The sequence below is a fragment of the Pipistrellus hanaki genome (genome assembly GCF_964339955.1).
Source record: "Pipistrellus hanaki genome assembly, chromosome: 5".
NCBI classification, from domain to species: domain Eukaryota; kingdom Metazoa; phylum Chordata; class Mammalia; order Chiroptera; family Vespertilionidae; genus Pipistrellus; species Pipistrellus hanaki.
Window position 1 is genome coordinate 100,449,980 of NC_140507.1, and position 20,146 is coordinate 100,470,125.

At 59.7% G+C, this 20,146-nt stretch overlaps 1 protein-coding gene and 1 long non-coding RNA gene across 3 annotated transcripts in view; both read left to right on the plus strand.

Moving 5' to 3' along the window:
• LOC311622356 overlaps positions 1-20,146 on the plus strand; it is a 385,135-nt gene that overhangs the window by 230,002 nt on the left and 134,987 nt on the right. The window lies entirely within an intron of this gene.
• The window catches only part of UGT8 (UDP glycosyltransferase 8), a 41,172-nt gene that overhangs the window by 3,175 nt on the left and 17,851 nt on the right, over positions 1-20,146 (plus strand). For both annotated transcript variants that reach the window (XM_084883435.1, XM_084883436.1), the window contains exons 2-3: positions 15,197-15,225; positions 16,263-17,086. In XM_084883435.1, the coding sequence (XP_084739561.1) occupies positions 16,265-17,086 (822 nt within the window). In that variant the 5' untranslated portion in view covers positions 15,197-15,225; positions 16,263-16,264. The remainder of the gene's footprint in view (positions 1-15,196; positions 15,226-16,262; positions 17,087-20,146) is intronic.

Consider the following 20,146-nt stretch of genomic DNA (forward strand, 5'->3'; position numbering starts at 1 on the left):
GCTGAGGGGCTGGGCTGTGGGGGGTTGTGGGGGGCTGTGTGGGGGCTGTGGGGGGCTGGGGGGAGCCTGTGGGGGCTGGGGGGCCTGTGGGGGCTGGGGGGGCCTTTGGGGACTGGGGGAGGTCGTGGGGGGGCCGTGGAGGCCTGTGGGGGGCTGTGGGGGCCTGTGGGGGGGCTGGGGGGGCTGTGTTATTTCTAGAGGTCCGGTGCATGAGAATCCATGAGCTGACGCACAGATGGAGGGCCTGAGCAGTTTCCAGCACACAGTGGTTGTGAAAGGGAGGTCACCCATCGTCCTGGGCAGGTCCCCAGCGTGAGGGGGAGAGGGGCTGGGGGCCCCCAGTGTGAGAGTTGGGGAGTTGGGTGGTGAAGGCACAGAGCCAGAGGCAGGGAGAGTGAGCCAGTGACCCGTAGCACCTGAAGGGGGTAGACTCCAGGAGCCAGGGGCCAAGGACAGAGCGAGGTCTCAGGCTGCCCCTTGGCCCCTGAGGAGTGCTGTGACCTTGAACTCAGGACTTGGTTCCTTTCCCCATCTGCTCCCCGAGGATCAAAGCGCCCATGTGCCGGGCCCTGGCAAGGCCGTGGGCTGCCGGCTGCGGGCCGGGAGGCCCTGGGCTGTGGCGGGAGGTGCAGTGGCACCTGCCCTCGGTGCCGGTGCCGGTGCCGGGTGTCCACGGGATGCTGCTTCCAGCCATGCTTGCTCTCAGGGCCCAGGGAGGAGAGAGGATGGTGCATTTAGGATGAAAATGGGATCAAAGGTATAGCTTTGGGGGAAGAAGCTGGAGAATAGGGCAATTGGAGGTGCTGGAGGGGCGGAGAGAGCCGTGGGGGTGGGCTTGAGGAGGGGGAGGGGCCCCTTCCACAGGCTGAGGATTGGGCACAGGGTAGTTTGGAAAAGCATCTGCTGGCCAAATCGGGACATCTTTACCATCTTTCCAATGTTCTCGATGGCGGGAGCTCAGGCTTTTAGATGCTCTAAGGGCAGAGTTTATTCACTTAAAAATAATGTGAAAACACAAAAAACAAGACATATAAAACTGGACCGAATGTGACTCAGTATTTGGTGATTCCAGGCACTTCATGGTCCTGTGGGGTCTGCAAAGCCAGCCCCGGGACAGAGACTGAGGCAGGCCTTCCTGCCGAGCCGCCTGGCGATGCCACAGTGTGGACCCTCCTGGCGATGCCCACAGCCTGGACCCTCCCTTCCCCGTCCTCTCTGTGGCGGAGAGTGCTCTGCGTTAGAGATAAGGATCCATAAGGCCGTTATGTTTTAACCTGCAGATAACTTTTTCACTCTTTGGTTAGTGGGTATTTGAGAAAAAGTTTACGTACGTGAACTGGTGTGAGAGCACAGTGCATGTTGTTTACGAGTTGGCAGCTAGGAATATTGGTGATTAATTGGTTATAATAGTATGTATTGTTTATTTTAGTCAAGGTTAGTTTGTCTGCTTCCTTAACTACCATTATTTGTTCCCATAGCGCTTAGAACATAGACTTTAGGAAACCCGGTAAATGTTTTTTTTAGTAAAATGAGGTTAAATGTTCCATATTTTTATTATTATTATTATCAGAGGCTCAGTGCATGAAAATTTATGCACTGGAGGGGGGTTCCTCAGGCCGGCCTGCCCCCTCTCACAGTCCGGGAGCCCTCAGGGGCGGGAGGTGACCTGGAAATCAGGGGAAGGTGACACCTCCATCACACCTCTGCTGCTGCCACTGCCGGCAGCACAAGCCTCGGCCGGCCCTGGTTACCTGAGCCTCGGGCTTTTCTGTACCTCGGGCTGGCCCTGGGCAGCTGGGGGGCTGAGGGACTGGGGGACTCCGGAGGCAGGCATGCAGAGCGGCTGGACCTGCCTGGGGGTGGGCCCGGCTGTGCTGCATGTCTGCTGTCCCAGCGGGGCTGAGGGTTCTGTGCGCCACCATCTTGTGGCTGTGGGCACTGCCAGCTTTGAGGGCGTGGCAGTCAATTAGCATATCCCCTCCTTATTGGCTGTGGGCACTGCCATCTTTGTGAGGGCATGAGAGTCAATTAGCATATTCCCTCTTTATGAGAGAAGGTTTTTTGTTAATCCTCACCCGAGGATATTTTTCCATTGATTTTTAGAGAGAGTGCAAGGTGGGGCAGAGACAGAGAGAAACATCGATGTCAGAGAGACACATGGATTGGCTGCCTCCGGTACCAGCCCCGACCCGGACGGAGGTGGAGCCTGCAACCAAACTATGTGCTCTTGGCAGAAATCAAGTCCCGCCGGGGCAAATGCTCCTTCTTTATGGCGAGCCGAGGTCCTCCTGTGTGCTTGTTTCACCTTTGGTGCTGCTCTTCCCAGAATTCTCTGCCGTTCTGGTGGGACGCTCTGCTCGGCGTGCCTTCGGTGCTCTTGTGCCAGGAGGGCGGCCCCCCTCGGCAGAGCCCGCAGTCCGTGGGGAGGCTCTGGTGTGGGCGCCAACAGGTGCAGGCTGGCCCACCAGCTGAGGCGCAGATTGCGCACCGCTTACGCCGCACTCCCTCCGGGGACCAGAGGCCCGGGCGCATCCACGTGGCCACGAGGGCCGCCCAAGGGCCTCGCCTAGGCCAGCACCCAGGAGTGCAGACCAGCCCCAGCCTCTGGGCGTTGGGTGGGGGGGCACCGATCCTCTCCGCCCCGCCGCCCCGTTCCCGTGGCTGCAAACGTGGGCAAGCGTGTAGCACGTGGATTGGCTGGGAAGCCTGTCCGTCAGGGTGGTCCCGAGCCTGGTTCCTCCCGGCTCTGTGCCGTGTGTCTGCAGAATCCCTGCTGGGTTTATCTGGGATGTGTGACCGGGTCCCCCCTCGGCGTAGGTGACAGAACTTTCTGGAGTTGTGCATTGTGACTGACCTGGCAACGCCTGCCTGATTCAGGAAGAGGGTTAATACAAAGTGCATGTAAAACACTTTTCACTTTCCATTCTGCTCTGAAGAAACGTCAAGGTTGAGATATTGTCAAGACACCGAGCCATAACTGCTCAGCCATCACACGGCTGTCGTTGCTTTTATAAATAATGGCCGTGGGCTGGTCTTCCTCCACGTGGGATGTTTTCCTTTACATAACACGTTCCCATCAATTGAAAAAGAAAACGAAGTAGAATCAAGTGTTCAAATATGCTGCTTACTCTTGGCTGTTCATCCCTAGAAAACTGCATAAAAATTAAGGTATAGCAACAAAATCCTATTTAAAAATTTTAGATCTGCAAAACAGGCCGAAGAAGAAAGGGAGAAATGAAATCAGCAGGGGGTGTGGGGCGCAGAGTCTGTCACGCTAACCTTTAGCTTTCTGTGCATTGGAAGCATCTGACAGAAGTGTGCACAGAGATTGTATAGACACCGTATTTCACACGGACCAGAGGCTTGGCTGCTTACAGCACAGGATCTTTCTGTGAGCAGGACATCCTGCTTTGATTAACCTCATTTGCAAATTCAGGCTTTCCTCATGGAGGGAAGCAAAGGCACACTCAGCCACCGCCAGCTCACGTGGGGAGCTGCGCCCATGGCGAGCGTGGTCACCTCTGCTCCACCCGAGTCTCTGCACCTTGTTCATCACCCGAGACAAAGGCTCAGCGATGCCCCACCCTGTGCTGTCCGGCCTTCAGGAGGGAAGCTGGACTGGAGGTGTTTTCTCGCTGCAGGGCCCGTGCCCTCCTGCCCTGGACTTGGGCAGTGCCCAGGCCCCGGGTCTTTCCCTGGCTTCCTGGTTTGCCTTGGGCCGAGCTCAGCTGCTCTGCGGCCCGGGAACTGGGCTGGGGCCAGAGCTGGTCAGACAGGTTTGCCTGTTCATTCCCAGGGGAGCCTGGGACTCATGGGTAAGCTGGGCGGGAGACTGATGCACTGATGGAGGCTCCATGGACTCCTGGTTCTGCACATACCCCTTCACAGGCTCACCTGAGAGTGTGGGACGGTGTGGGCTTCAGGGGGGTGGGGCCCTCAGCACCCATTTTGGGGGCCACGGGACACTGGGCTGCGGCCAGGGGCCTCTCTCATTGCCATGGAAACCCCCGAGGCCCTGAGCAACAGGCAAGTCGCCCTCAAGCCCATCTCTCATTGGCACTTCTCCATCTGGCCGAGTGCTATGGGGGGAGGGGGTGATGGGGACAGAGGACAGTCCAGATCCATTGTCAGCACTGAACTCGTGCTCACGCCTGCCTGGGCCGGTGCCTGCCACCTGCTGAGACCTCGGCCCTCTGGGTTTTAGTTGCTCTGAGCGTTTTCATTGTAGCGGACTTCTCACTTCACGCCAGTTGGTCTGAGAGGAAGCGTGATGTGATTTCAGCCTCCGAGCGTGTGTGCCGCCTGCGGTCTGTGTGGGAGGTGCACTGGAGAAGCATTTGGGTGGGATGTTGTGAGATTCGGTCCCTCCGGTCGGGGAGCCATTGGGATGGCCTCTCCTGCTGGTTTTGGCTGGGAGGTCTGCGCAGTGGGTCAGCGGGCGCCGGGCCCTGCTGGGACGGCAGGCTGTCCGCCTCTCCCCGATGCCTCCGCGGCTTTCCACGCCCACGCGCTCCTGCACTGGGTGCACGTGTGTTTGCTGGGTCACATCCCCGTTGTACGGACCTGTGGTATGACGAGTGGTCTCCCTCCCCAGCGCTCACCTTCCTCCCATCACCCTCCTCACGGGCCTTCTGGCTGGGCCTCGCGGCCTTTCCTGGCGTCTTTGTCCCCAAACCTGCTCTTCTCTCCTCATTCTCGCCCTGTGGCGGCGAGGTGACAGTCACTCTGCCTTCTCCACACCCTCTCGGAGCCTCTGGTTCCAGCCAAACAGGCCTCGTCCTCCCTCTTCTCCCCTCTCCCCCCAGTGGCATCACCTTCAGGGGACTGACTGGTGTTTGGAGCGGGCCAGGCCCTCTGCCTGACCCCAGGGCACCACGTCCCCGCCATGAAGACCGCCCACACGCTGGAACTTCCCATCCACCTGCTGTTCGTCCGTGTCCTTGGCCTCGGACCCTCCGCTCTCTGTCCTCTGTCCTCCTCACTGCCCAGCCATTTGCTCCTCTTGAGTGATGCCTGGCTGTGCCACAGTCCGCCCAGAAACCCTGGCCCCAGGGCTCCTTCCGTCTGCTGGGCTGACTTCCCTCGATCATTTCTTCCCCGCAGGTCCCGTCCAGCCCTGGAGGCCTCTGCCGGGGGCCCCAGCGGAGGGCCTGTCAGTGCTTGTCCCCCACGCTGTCACCCGGGGACTCTGACGGTCCTCGCATTTCTGTCTCTGTGGGCGATGCTGTGGGCGTATCATCTGTGGGCCCACCTCCCTCAGCGGAGAGTGTGAGCTCCTGGGCGTGGGGTGAGCTCAGGCTGAGTGTCCGAGGCAGCGAGGCAGGAAGCAGCCTGGCCACACTTTCCTGCTGATTTTCCTAAAACTGCATCGTTAAACCTGAGACGTTTCCTTTGGTTTTAAACGGAATATTCTGGGGGTGAGGCCTCGGGTCCTCGGTCACAGCCTACGCCTGCAGCTTGCAGGCCCACGTGGCAGGCTCCAGGCTCGTTATTATAAGCCATATTGGTTGGTGAAGTTTCTCTTTGGCTTGCCCCGCGCGTAAGTCTGCCTGCTGCTGGGAGCAGAGGGAGGCGGCCGACACAGGGACCTTCTGAGGCGGCCCTGCCCCTGCGGCGGGGAGCCCTCCCCCTTTGGCCCTGTCCTGCTTTGGTTCTGGCTCCTGTGTCACTTCCGTCTCCTTCTGGCAGGGCAGTAGGACTAGGAATGAGAACACACTTCCCAAATTGCTTCTTGGGGAAAAATAAGGAGATAAACGGGCTCATTAGACTGTTACTGAGAAGTGATGACAGCTGTTGGCCGGTTTTCAATAATTCCCAAGCACCAGAGGTGGCGTGTTGTTTGATCATTTACCCTCTCAGCTAGCATCCGCCTCAAATGTGCTTTTTAAAAATATATATTTTTATTGATTTCAGAGAGGAAGGGGGAGAGAGAGAGATAAAAGCATCAATGACGAGAGAGAATCATTGATCAGCTGCCTCCTGCACACCCCACAATGGGAATCAAGCCTGCAACCCAGGCATGTGCCCTTGACTGGAATCGAACCTGGGACCCTTCAGTCTGCAGACCATTGCTCTATCCACTGAGCCATGCGGCCCCTGTCCGATGGCTTTCTATTCAGATTTTGAAGCCACGTAGAATATACAGGATTAAGGACCTCTGCCCTCCCTTTTCCCCCGCACCTGCCTGCTCTCTGGAGGGGCGTCCCTGCCTTTGGGGGAGACTCAGAGGACGCCCCAGCGATGATACATTGGGGGGCTGCCCTTCACGAGCACGGGGTCTGGTCACGGCGTTCAGGCTGGCCTGCCTGTCCCTGGGCCTGCGCACTCCCTGCTTCTCAGCTCCGTCCCCACCAGCCTCTCTGTTCGCACGGCTGTGCCCAGAGGTGAAGGGCATGGGGCGGGGGTTTGAACCGCACACGTGGCTGCCTGGCCCGTGTTGTGTCACCTGGAACCTCACTGATGCCTCAAAGACAGCGCAGCCACTGGTTTCAGGACAGAACCCAGCCTTGGAGCCTAAACACAGGCTCTTTCCCAATCCAGCGCAGTGTCCGCAGGGCCTTCTCCGGCTGCCGCGTGGGCCTGTGGTCCCACCTGTTCTCAGCGTGGGCCGCACAGCGGGGGCCGCAGCCGGGGGCGCTGGTGCGGACCCCACGGGGAGCCTGCGTGCTGGTCCCCCTCTGCCCTGGGGGAGGGGGCCGCATGGTTCGGACAGGGCTCCCCTCACCCCAGCACGGCCTGGTCCCAGATGAGAGGGCGTAAGCTCAGTTACGTTGGTTTGGGCACTGGGACTCGGTTTATTGTCTCAGTGTGTTTATTTACATTACGTTTGCGGGACTCCAGACCCTGGCCGCTCTGCCCGCAGTGGTGGGTGCAGCCTGGTGCCTGGGGCCGCTGGTCCTGCCCGGGCCTCGGCGGGCCCAGCTCAGCCTGGCCCGTCTCCTCCCCGGCTCTGCCCGGCCCGCTCCTCCCGGCTCTGCCCCGGCCCCCTCCTCCCCGGCTCTGCCCCGGCCCGCTCCTCCGGCTCTGCCCGGCCCGCTCCTCCGGCTCTGCCCGGCCCGCTCCTCCGGCTCTGCCCGCCCGCTCCTCCGGCTCTGCCCGGCCCGCTCCTCCGGCTCTGCCCGCCCGCTCCTCCGGCTCTGCCCGGCCCGCTCCTCCGGCTCTGTCCTGGCCCGGCTCCTCCCCGGCTCTGCCCGGCCCGCTCCTCCGGCTCTGCCCCGGCCCCCTCCTCCCCGGCTCTGCCCCGGCCCGCTCCTCCGGCTCTGCCTGGCCCGCTCCTCCGGCTCTGCCCGGCCCGCTCCTCCGGCTCTGCCCGCCCGCTCCTCCGGCTCTGCCCGGCCCGCTCCTCCCGGCTCTGCCCGCCCTCTCCTCCCGGCTCTGCCCGGCCCCCTCCTCCCGGCTCTGCCCGGCCCCCTCCTCCCGGCTCTGCCCCGGCCCGCTCCTCCGGCTCTGCCCGCCCGCTCCTCCGGCTCTGCCCGGCCCCCTCCTCCCCGGCTCTGCCCGGCCCGCTCCTCCGGCTCTGCCCGGCCCCCTCCTCCCGGCTCTGCCCGGCCCCCTCCTCCCGGCTCTGCCCGGCCCGCTCCTCCGGCTCTGCCCGCCCTCTCCTCCCCGGCTCTGCCCCGGCCCGCTCCTCCGGCTCTGCCCGGCCCGCTCCTCCGGCTCTGCCCGCCCTCTCCTCCCCGGCTCTGCCCGGCCCGCTCCTCCGGCTCTGCCAGGCCCGCTCCTCCCGGCTCTGCCCGGCCCCCTCCTCCCCGGCTCTGCCCGGCCCGCTCCTCCGGCTCTGCCCGGCCCCCTCCTCCCCGGCTCTGCCCGGCCCGCTCCTCCGGCTCTGCCCGGCCCGCTCCTCCGGCTCTGCCCGGCCCCCTCCTCCCCGGCTCTGCCCGGCCCGCTCCTCCGGCTCTGCCCGGCCCCCTCCTCCCCGGCTCTGCCAAGCCCGCTCCTCCCGGCTCTGCCCGGCCCGCTCCTCCGGCTCTGCCCGGCCCGCTCCTCCGGCTCTGCCCGGCCCCCTCCTCCCCGGCTCTGCCCGGCCCGCTCCTCCGGCTCTGCCCGGCCCGCTCCTCCGGCTCTGCCCGGCCCGCTCCTCCGGCTCTGCCCGGCCCCCTCCTCCCGGCAGTGGGGCCTTTGCAGTCTTACCGGTGCCCTGCCGGAATCTCCCTCTCCGGCCAGGCGGCCTGTGCGAGAGGACGCGGGACGTGTGTCGCGTTCCGTCCAGGGCTTTGCGGGTCGGGTAGGGAAACAGGTGCGGTTTTGCTGTTGTTTCTCCGCCGGGCGTGCTGGTCACACGCGTGGCTTTGTGACTCTCACTGGCGGGGCTGGAGGTGATGGGAGAGCCGTGTCCGGTGCGGGGCTCTGTCCGTTAGCAGGAGGGCGGGTGGCCGCGTGTCCTGGCACCGTCCTCGGCGATATGCCCGGAAAGGCCGGGTCCTCCTCCATGTGGATTTCCTCGGGGGGAGAGGAGGACTCCCCGCGTCCCCCACTCGCCGGAGTCCCAGCAAAGGAGAGGACGGGCCCTGACAAAACTCTAAAGTAGGGGTGTCGAACTCAATCAGAGAAGGGGCCAAAATCTAAAATCCAGCCTAAATCGCGGGCCGAATGGTTTACTGAACAGTCATAAACTGACAATGTCATAAACTGACAGTGGAGTGCAGTGATGACAGCGCGGTGCGGGCCACATTGCAAGGCCTGGCGGGCTGGATTTGGCCCGTGGGTCTTGTGTTTGACACATGTGCTCTAAAGCATCATGTGTTTCCGACGTATTAGACGACCCCCTAATTTTACAGTTAAAACATAGGTTTAGGCCTATATTCACTGTTTTAGACTACCGCCCACTTCAAAGAAAAGACTTACTTTGCCGTCAAGATCTGCAGGTAATTTTTGTGCAATTTTGGTCTTTTGCCCCCGATTTTCGGTTGACTTTTTTTCGTTTCAAAAGTCATCTTATACGCCGTAAAATACGGTAGGTTTTTATCAATTCAGAGAGGAAGGGAGAGGGAGAGCGAGAAACATCCACGATGAGAGAGAATCCATCCACGATGGATCGGCTGCCTCCTGCACGCCCCACACAGGTTGGAGCCTGCAACCCAGGCCTGTGCCCTGACCGGGAATCGAACCTGATCTCCTGGTTCATAGGTTGACGCTCAACCACTGAGCCACACCGGCCGGGTTCAAGCACCATTTAAAAAAATTTTTTTTTTTTTTTGTTAATTCTCACCTGAGAATATTTTTCCATTAACTTTTAGGGAGAGCAGCAGAAAGGAGAGGAAGAGACAAAGAGAAACATCGATATGCGAGAGACACGTCGATTGGTTGCCTCCTGCATGCACCCCGACCAGGGCCAGGGGATCTACAGCCGAGGTACATGACCTTGACCAGAATTGAACTCGGGACCCTTCTGACTGTAGGCCAATGCTCTATCCACTGAGCCATGTTGGCCGGCTCAAACATTATTTTTTAAAGAAAGCACACACCTGTCAGAACTTAGAGACTTGCAGAAACCCAGTGTGTGGTTCATGAAACTTCTCATTTCTGAAAGGATGAGATCAGAGTCCAGGCAAAGACTCTCCCATTGTTCACAAAGGTCAGCTGGTCACGTGAGGCAGAGGCTGGAGAGACGTGGTACCAGCTGGTGGGGCCACGGGCAGACACAAGCCCACACCTTGTTCCAGCCGTGGATCTGTGTGTCTCTAAGTCTCTACTCTACATCCGGTTAGCTGTCTGCATCCCAAATGTATGTAAAACTGGGCACATCATAAAGATGGAGAGAGTTTGATCACCACCGTTTTCTTTATCCAAAAGCAAAATTGCACTGTGTGAATGAGATGCCTTATTGCTGTTGGTGATTCTCAGCAGGGTCCCCGGGCTGGGGACCAGCCTCCCGTGGGAACACAGCGATGCGGCTCCCGGCCCCGCCGGGTCTGCAGGACGGACTCTGAGGCCGCCTCACCTTGGCCCTGAGAAGCTCTGTGCCTGGCGCCTGCTGGAGTTTAGATTCCAAGTGCTTCCTCGTCAGCACTTGTCTGGCTAGATTTCATTCTTTATTTTTTGGAAAATTTTTATTGATTTCAGAGAGGGAGAGAGAAATAGGAACATCAGTGATGACAAAGAATCAAGGACCGGCTGCCTCCTGCACCCCCACCCTAGGGACCAAGCCTGCGACGCAGGCCGGTGCCTGGACCGGGAGCCGAACTGTGACCTCTCTCTTCTCGCTTTCACCTTCTCTCCCCGAGGACGTGGAGGCCCCGGCCAGCGTGCCCGCAGCCAGCCTGTGTGTGTCTCCGGCCTCGGCACCTGCACCGCGGCCTGCAGGTTGTCTGGGCTGGACGACGTCGGCACCCCGGGGCACCCCGGGCGGCATCGGGGCGGCATCGGGGCGGCAGCCGGTCCGGAGCCTCTGCTCCGGGGGCCGCGGGCCGGCGCCCTCAGCGTCCGGTGGAGCTGTGCGGCGTGTTGCTGAGGGTCCCTGTGTGAGCCCCGTGCCCGGGAGGGACAGGTCAGGGTCAGGCTGGAGGGTCAGGGGACACCTCCGTGGTCTCTTCACGTGACTCTGGTGCAAACCCCGCGTCTGGAAGGCAGAGTGACGGCAGCTGTGCCTGCATCTCCCGGCGGCAGCTTTGGAAGGGACCGCTCTCTGCCGTGTCCAGCGTGTCCCGGGCGTGTGTCCCGGGCGTGTCCCTGGGCGTGTCTGGGCGAGGCCACGGCTGCCGCCCAGCACCTCGGGGTCTGGGTGTTCAGAGGCTCCGCGTGGTGAGGGGCCAGCGGCGAGGTGGGGTCTGAGCACCTTCCTCACCTGTGCCTCCCGCTGGAATGTTCCAGATGATCTCCCCACGCGCTCCCCGCACGGGGCCCCTTTCCCGTGGGCTCTGAGGCCCCTGCGCTCAGCGGCTGGGTGAGGGATGCCGGTTCAGTCTGGAGCGGGGCTCTGAGCTGGACCCGGGCCTGGCTGTGGGGTTGAGCCGGGGGCCTGCCCTCGTCTGGGCACGGAGGGTGGAGGGGGCAGAGCGGCGGTCTCCTGTGGGTGGCTGCGTCACCCTGCGGGGCCGGCGGCCGGGACTCTGGCTCCAGCCGGCCGCTGTCTTTGTCCGCTCCTGTGGGTGTTAATCATTACCCCGTCCTCCTTCTTGCCAGCGGAGTGCGGACCTCCCCGGTAGACTCCCACGCCACCTGGGCTTCCGTCCTTGCCACTGACCAGCACGCACGGGTGTGGCCGCCCGTGCAGAGCTCTGGCTGTGAGCCCAGGAGCGTGAGGCTCGGCCGGGAGGGGCGGAGGGGCCTGCCCCACGCCTGGTGCCTCTGCGTGCGGCTCGGCAGAGCCCGGCTCCTCCCTGCCACCTGGGCCTGCACCTCGCTGCCCGGTGTGGGGGCAGGGAAGGCGAGATGCCCCGACCAGCCTCCTTCCTGCCCAGACCCCACGCCTCCAGGGAGGGCTTGGGATCCCAGCTCGTTGGTTAAAGTGGAGGAAGACGAGGCTGGCAGTGGAGGTGGCCTGGCTGCGGGTCCCGGGCCCGGCACCAGGCAGCCCTCCCCGGCTGTCCCCGGGCCCAGCCCCCCGCCCTCTGCTCCCGGCCTGCGCTGGGGTGCACGCTGAGGGGAGGTGTGGTCATGTGGAAGCCGGGTGTGGTGGGATTGGTTTTGGTGGGAAACCTCGGGGCTGTGGAAGGACATCAGTGGGGAAAGGAAACCTGCCACCCCTGCCGGTCTCCTCACATGGCTTCACGTCTTAGTTGTCATCTGGTCATCCTGTGTTCTCATAGGTTTATCATCATTTCCTGCAAACACTGTTTGTTTGTTTTAAATTTAGTAAATCTTTATTGTTCAGATTACTACAGTTGTTCTTCTTTCCCCCCATAGCTCCCCTCCACCTGGTTCCCATCCCACCCTCTTCCCTTACCCCCACACCCACTGTCCTCATCCACAGGTGTGCGATTTTTGTCCAGTCTCTTCCCGCACCCCCATATCCCTTTCCCCCTGAGAGTTTCTATGCCCCTGATTTTATTATATTCACCAGTTTATTCTGTTCATCAGATTTTTAATTCATTTGATATTTAGATTCATTTGTTGATAGAAATGTATTTGTTGTTCATAATTTTTATCTTTACCTTTTTCTTCTTCCTCCTCTTCTTAAAGAATACCTACCCTTCAGCATTTCATATAATATTGGTTTGGTATTGATGAACTCCTTTAGTTTTTTCTTATCTGTGAAGCTCTTTAGCTGGCTTTCAATTCTGAATGTCAGCTTGGCTGGGTAGAGTACTCTTGGTTGTAGGTTCTTGCTATTCATCACTTTACTATTTCTTGCCACTCCTGTCTGGCCTGCATAGTTTCTGTTGTCAAATCAGCTGACAATCGTATGGGTGCTCCCTTGTAGGTAATTAACTGTTTTTCTTTTGCTGCTTTTAATATCCTCTCTTTGTCTTTTGCTCTTGGCATTTTAATTATGATGTATCTTGGTGTGGTCCTCTTTGGATCCCTTTTGTTTGGGGCTCTGTGCGCTTCCTGGATATGTATGTCTATTTCTTTCACCAGGTGGGGGGAGTTTCCAGTCATTATTTCTTTCAACTAGGTTTTCATATCTTGTTCTCTCTCTTCTTCTGGCACCCCCATAATTCTGATGTTGGTACGCTTGAAGTTGTCCCAGAGGCTTCTTACACTATCTTCAAATTTTTGGATTCTTTTTTCTTTTAGCTTTTTTGGTTGAGTAATTTTTGCTTCTTTGTATTTTAAATATTTGACTTGATTCTTACATTCCTCTAGTTTGCTGTTGGGTGTCTGTATAATATTTTTTATTTCAGTCAGTGTATGTTTAATTTCTAGTTGGTCCTTTTCTATATTCTCTCATATCCTTTAGGGTCTGCTAAATTTATCTGCCTTTTCTAGGAAATTCTTGAAAAACCTTATAACCGTGGTTTTGAACTCTATATCCAGTGGTTTGTTCTCCTCCATTTCTTTCGTTTAAGATCTGTTTCCTCGTTTCCTCATTTTCGCTGCTTCCCTGAGTTGGTAGGGTGGCTTTGTGTGCTAGGTGTCCTATATGGGCCAGTGGCTCGGCCTCCCCAGTTACCTGGGATGGACACTCTTGGTGCACCCCTTTGTGGAGTGTGTGTACAGCCTAGTTATAGTTAAGTCTTGATTGTTGTTGGTATCAGTGGGAGGAGTTGACCTCCAGGCCAATTGGCTGTGAGGATCAGCTGTGTCCATGCCAGGAGACAGCCTTATCTGACTAGACTTGGAAAATTGCAAGAGCCTCTGTGCTCAGCTTGGAAGGGGTGGAGTTTCAGGGTGGAGCCTACAGCCTTGGCTTCCCATCAGCCCCGCCTTATGAGGTTCTTGGGTCTCAGTGTCCCTCGGTACTTGCTGGGAGCACCTCTGAGAGAAAGGCACCTCGAGTTTTGCTCTGTTGGATGGGGCGAACGTGACATTCACTGGGGTTTGCGTGGTCCTCTCCTGCGGCGGCTGGCTCTCCGCTGCTGGGCACGGAGGCAGGACATCCCCGCGCACACAGGCGGCGACTCTGGCTGAGTCCCCTCATCGGCACACAGCGACCTGCCGCTTGCTTTTCAGAACATTCCTGCACCTCACCGTTCCCAGGGCTTATGTGCCCGCGGTGCCCTCGCCAGGACGCGTGTTGTCATGAAAGCCCCCTCCTGGCCAATTCCATGAGAGAAACTCCGCGTGGTCGCCTGGGGTGCAGTCCCGGGTGCGTCCTCAGCCCCGCCCTCCGCCCTGCACTCCTGGTGGAGGCCACACCCTCGGGGTCGCTCTGGCGGGTGGAAATGAACTGCCACAGGGAACTTGGGGGAAATAGATCTCGTCAGTGAGTCGCACTGTCCTGCTGAGGGCCCGGAGGGCCACGCTGGAGGCTGTGAGAGCCGTCCTGGGGCAGGGTCTGAGTGCAGCCGCGGGTGAGGACAGGTGTGGCTGGCAGGGGGAACAGCACGCACGGAGCTTCTGTGTTGGGAGGCCCTGAGGGCATAGGGAGGCTGCGGCACCTGTGGGGGGCCCTCACGGTGCTTTCGGAGAGATGGTGACGCGAGCTTTGTACTTGCACCGATCCAGATTGGGATGCGCGGTGCTGGCCCCTGTCCTTGGGAATGTCCGGTGAGTCCCTCCGTGTCTCCACGGCTTCGCAGCTCATTCCTGTTCAGCTCTGAGTAATGCTCCGCTCTCCAGACGGGCCACAGTGCCTTGTAAAAAAGACACGTTGGTTTCAGAGAGGAGGGAGAGAGAGAGGGGCAGAAACATCCATGGCGAGAGGGAATCAGGGATCGGCTGCCTCCTGCACGCCCCGCACTGAGGATCGAGCCCGCACCCTGGGGTGAACCCTGACCAGGACTGAGCTGTGACCTCCTGGTTCATAGGATGACCTCAGCCACAGAATCCTGCCCGCCGGGCTCCGTGCCCTTTTAAACGTCATTCCAGGCAGCAGCGCCGGCCACAGTGGCTGCGTGACATAGATGTAAACTTCAGTCCTCAGGCCCCGCAGGTGCAGCGGCCTCCTCCGGGACAGCCAGGTCGTGGCCACTCCCGTCCGTCTGTCCTCCTCCCTCTCAGAACCAGCTCCAACCACGGCCACGCTGTGGGGCTGGCTTTACATCGCAGCCACGACAGAAAGACGGTGTGAAATAGAGAAGACGGGATAAATGAGGTTCACGGAGCCTCTCCCGGACGGCCTGGCCACGGCCTCCGTGATGAGAAATGGTTTGTTCCCAGCTGTTTGGGACACAGTGAGTGACAGTTTGAAAAGTAGGTGCCTGGACGGGGTGGGCTTTACGCAAACAGAGGCGGCGAGGACCTGCTCCGTGGCAGTGAAGGGGTTCCAACGTCCCGGGCCGTGAGGGAGGGAGGTGCCACCGTGTCAGGCCACGTCCCGAGCCACGTCCCGAGCCACGGCCGAGCCTCGGCCGAGCCGCGGTCCCAGGCAGCCTCGGGGGCCGGCTCTTGTCTGGCCACTTCCAGGGAAGAAAACATTAGAGACCCCAAGTCCACACGTTCTGAATTCCCGGAACGAGATTTCTGCAAAAATGTGTTTCAGCAGCGTGTCCACGGCCTGTTCCGCGGCCCTCACCGCCCAAGCCCACGCTCTGCGTCCCCTCACGCTGGATGCCAGGGTGCCAGTCATTGGAGGGGAGGAGAGTGCCCCGAAATGGAACATTTAGCCTCCCCCTTGCCTGCTAGTGACCTTTCTCTTTTCTCTTTTTTGTAGGTTGCTCGCAGTGTTTGAATGTTGAGAAGGTATGGTCGTCAGAGCTGCTTTGGGTGGTGGGTTTGGCACAGATGGGTTCCTGGGCGATCGGAGGAAGAACAGGTTCCTGTGGGTGGCGGCAGTGTCTGCTGTAGACGGGAGGACCGGGCACACCTGTGCCCTGATGGGAGGGCAGGGCCCGGGGGTGCGTCTGTGAAAGTGCCCGGTTTCCTGCCAAGTTCTTGCCGGAACCTCTTGTCTGTTTGGCGCCGATGGCTTGTGCTGCGTTAGCTCCGTGAAGGCGGGTAGCATGGGGGGAGGTAGTTCGCACCGAGCGGCCCCCAGGCTGGGTTGTCCCTGACATGGTGCCAGCGGACGATTCAGTGCTGCGCCTTGTCTGTCCCCACGGAGGGCAGGAGGGGGGCCAGCCCCGAGCTGGGGCGCCACAGCGCGTGTGGGACAGGCGTCGTCCCGGCCGCCCTGCAGGGCCCGGACAGACCGGGCAACCCCCGACCTCCTCCCCCGCCTGCCCAGATAACCCCGAGGGCGTCTCGGGGCGCGGGGTGTCCGGACCAAGGCAGACGGCACTGTGGGGAGACAGGGTCCCGGTCGGACTCGGCCTGAAGCCATCGGTGAAGCGGTGTTTGCCGGGCTGTAGCTGGGGATGCCGTGGCTGCGGAGCTGGAAGGGTTAAATGAAAAGACGACTGAGGTCCCCGGGCCTATGTCACTCAGGAGGTCTCAGGGTCACAGCGGAGGCGAGCACAGCCGGCCCTCACTGAGCGGCCGTGCACGGCATGCCTGCGAGCTGTCCGCTGCGCACAGATGGTTAGAGGGGCGGGGCCTGGGCAGGAGGCACAGGTGGTCAGAGGGGCGGGGCCTGGGCAGGAGGCACAGGTGGTCAGAGGGGCGGGGCCTGGGCAGGAGGCACAGGTGGTCAGAGGGGCGGGGCCTGGGCAGGAGGCACAGGTGGTTAGAGGCGGGGCCTGGGCAGGAGGCACAGGTGGTCAGAGGGGCGGGGCCTGGGCAGGAGGCACAGGTGGTCAGAGACGCGGTGAGGCTGTGCTCAGCGGGCTCTGTCTTTGCAGCCATGACGTCCTGCCTGCCGTACCTGGTGCTCCTGTGGGGCGCCCTCGGGGCCGCCGACGCTGCCAAGATTGTCGTGGTGCCTCCCATCATGTTCGAGAGCCACATGTACATCTTCAAGGCGCTGGCCGCCAGCCTGCACGCGCGGGGCCACCGCACGGTGTTCCTGCTGTCGGAGGGCCGCGACCTGGCGCCCTCGCCCCACTACGGGCTGCGGCGCTACCCCGGCGTCTTCAATAGCTCCGCCTCGGACGCCTTCCTGCAGGCCAAGATGCGCAACATCTTCGCGGGGCGGCTCACGGCCGTGGAGCTCTTCGACATCCTGGACCGCTACACGCAGAACTGCGACCTGATGCTGGGCAACGGCGCGCTGCTGCGGGCGCTGCGGCGCGAGCGCTTCGACCTGCTGCTCGTCGACCCCAACGACATGTGCGGCTTCGCCATCGCGCACCTGCTGGGCGTGCGCTACGCCGTCTTCTCCACCGGCCTCTGGTTCCCGGCCGAGGTGGGCGCCCCCGCGCCCCTGGCCTACGTGCCCGAGTTCAACTCGCTGCTCACGGACCGCATGGGCCTGCTGCAGCGGATGCGGAACGCGGGCGTGTACCTGGTGTCGCGGCTGGGCGTGCACCTGCTGGTGCTGCCCAAGTACGAGCGGGTGCTGCGCAAGCACGGGCTGCTGCGCGGCCGCTCCCTGTACGACCTGGTGCAGGGCTCCAGCCTGTGGATGCTGTGCACCGACGTGGCGCTCGAGTTCCCGCGGCCCACGCTGCCCAACGTGGTCTACGTGGGCGGCATCCTCACCAGGCCGGCCGGCCCGCTGCCCCAGGTAAGGCCGCCCGCCAGGACCCACGTCCGGAGGGTCCCGCTTGGTCTGGGTAGACGGTGGCTGTTTGAGCGGCAACACTGGTGAGGGCGGAGGACGGCACACCTGTCCCCTGACGGGAGGGTCGGGGCCCGGAGCACGGCTGTGATGCCCGGGCCACTTGGCCACGTGGGCAGGACACGAGCTGGTGGAGTTCCTGACGCAGCCATCGCTGTGGAGAGAGCAGAATGTGGGGGAAGCTGCCGAGTGGGAGATGTGGGGACACGACTAGTGAGTGGGGATGCAGGGAGACGGCTAGTGAGTGGAGATGTGGGGAGATGACTAGTGAGTGGAGATTGGGGAGATGGCTAGTGAGTGGAGATTGGGGAGATGGCTAGTGAGTGGAGATGACTAGTGAGTGGAGATGCGGGGAGATGACTATTGAATGGGAGATGACTAGTGAGTGGAGATGCGGGGAGATGACTAGTGAGTGGAGATTGGGGAGATGGCTAGTGAGTGGAGATTGGGGAGATGACTAGTGAGTGGAGATGTGGGGAGATGACTAGTGAGTGGAGATTGGGGAGATGGCTAGTGAGTGGAGATTGGGGAGATGGCTAGTGAGTGGAGATGACTAGTGAGTGGAGATGCGGGGAGATGACTATTGAATGGGAGATGACTAGTGAGTGGAGATGTGGGGAGATGACTAGTGAGTGGAGATTGGGGAGATGGCTAGTGAGTGGAGATTGGGGAGATGACTAGTGAGTGGAGATTGGGGAGATGACTAGTGAGAGGAGATTGGGGAGATGGCTAGTGAGTGGAGATTGGGGAGATGGCTATTGAATGGGAGATGACTAGTGAGTGGAGATGCGGGGAGATGACTAGTGAGTGGAGATTGGGGAGATGGCTAGTGAGTGGAGATTGGGGAGATGATTAGTGAGTGGAAATGCGGGGAGATGACTAGTGAGTGGAGATGTGGGGAGAGAGCTAGTGAGTAGAGATTGGGGAGATGGCTAGTGAGTGGAGATTGGGGAGATGACTAGTGAGTGGAGATGCGGGGAGATGACTAGTGAGAGGAGATTGGGGAGATGACTAGTGAGTGGAGATGTGGGGAGATGACTAGTGAGTGGAGATGCGGGGAGATGACTAGTGAGTGGAGATGTGGGGAGAGGGCTAGTGAGTGGAGATTGGGGAGATGACTAGTGAGTGGGAGATGTGGGGAGATGACTAGTGAGTGGAGATGCGGGGAGATGACTAGTGAGTAGAGATTGGGGAGATGACTAGTGAGTGGAGATGCGGGGAGATGACTAGTGAGAGAAGATTGGGGAGATGACTAGTGAGTGGAGATTGGGGAGATGACTAGTGAGTGGAGATGCGGGAAGATGACTAGTGAGTGGAGATGCGGGGAGATGACTAGTGAGTGGAGATTGGGGAGATGGCTAGTGAGTGGAGATTGGGGAGATGATTAGTGAGTGGAGATGTGGGGAGATGACTAGTGAGAGGAGATTGGGGAGATGACTAGTGAGTGGAGATGTGGGGAGAGGGCTAGTGAGTGGAGATTGGGGAGATGACTAGTGAGTGGGAGATGCGGGGAGATGACTAGTGAGTGGAGATGCGGGGAGATGACTAGTGAGTGGAGATTGGGAAGATGACTAGTGAGTGGAGATGCGGGGAGATGACTAGTGAGTGGAGATTGGGAAGATGACTAGTGAGTGGAGATGTGGGGAGATGACTAGTGAGTGGAGATGTGGGGAGAGGGCTAGTGAGTGGAGATTGGGGAGATGACTAGTGAGTGGAGATTGGGGAGATGACTAGTGAGTGGAGATGCGGGGAGATGACTAGTGAGTAGAGATTGGGGAGATGACTAGTGAGTGGAGATTGGGGAGATGATTAGTGAGTGGAGATTGGGGAGATGGCTAGTGAGTGGACATGCGGGGAGATGACTAGTGAGAGGAAATGCGGCGAGATGACTAGTGAGTGGGAGATGACTAGTGAGTGGAGATGCGGGGAGATGACTAGTGAGTGGAGATTGGGGAGATGACTAGTGAGTGGAGATTGGGGAGATGACTAGTGAGTGGAGATGCGGGAAGATGACTAGTGAGTAGAGATTGGGGAGATGACTAGTGAGTGGAGATTGGGGAGATGGCTAGTGAGTGGAGATTGGGGAGATGATTAGTGAGTGGAGATGTGGGGAGATGACTAGTGAGAGGAGATTGGGGAGATGACTAGTGAGTGGAGATGTGGGGAGAGGGCTAGTGAGTGGAGATTGGGGAGATGACTAGTGAGTGGAGATGCGGGGAGATGACTATTGAATGGGAGATGACTAGTGAGTGGGAGATGACTAGTGAGTGGAGATGCGGGGAGATGACTAGTGAGTGGAGATGCGGGGAGATGACTAGTGATAGGAGATTAGGGAGATGACTAGTGAGTGGAGATGCGGGGAGATGACTAGTGAGTGGAGATTGGGGAGATGACTAGTGAGTGGGAGATGTGGGGAGATGAGTAGTGAGTGGAGATGCGGGGAGATGATTAGTGAGTGGAGATGCGGGGAGATGACTAGTGAGTAGAGATTGGGGAGATGACTAGTGAGTGGGAGATGTGGGGAGATGACTAGTGAGTGGAGATGCGGGGAGATGACTAGTGAGTAGAGATTGGGGAGATGACTAGTGAGTGGAGATGCGGGGAGATGACTAGTGAGTAGAGATTGGGGAGATGACTAGTGAGAGGAGATTGGGGAGATGACTAGTGAGTGGAGATGTGGGGAGATGACTAGTGAGTGGAGATGCGGGGAGATGGCTGGTGAGTGGAGATGGCTGGTGAGTGGAGATTGGGGAGATGACTAGTGAGTGGAGATGCGGGGAGATGGCTGGTGAGTGGAAATTGGGGAGATGACTAGTGAGTGGAGATGCGGGGAGATGGCTGGTGAGTAGAGATTGGGGAGATGACTAGTGAGAGGAGATTGGGGAGATGACTAGTGAGTGGAGATGTGGGGAGATGACTAGTGAGTGGATATGTGGGGAGATGACTAGTGAGTGGAGATGCGGGGAGATGGCTGGTGAGTGGAGATGGCTGGTGAGTGGAGATTGG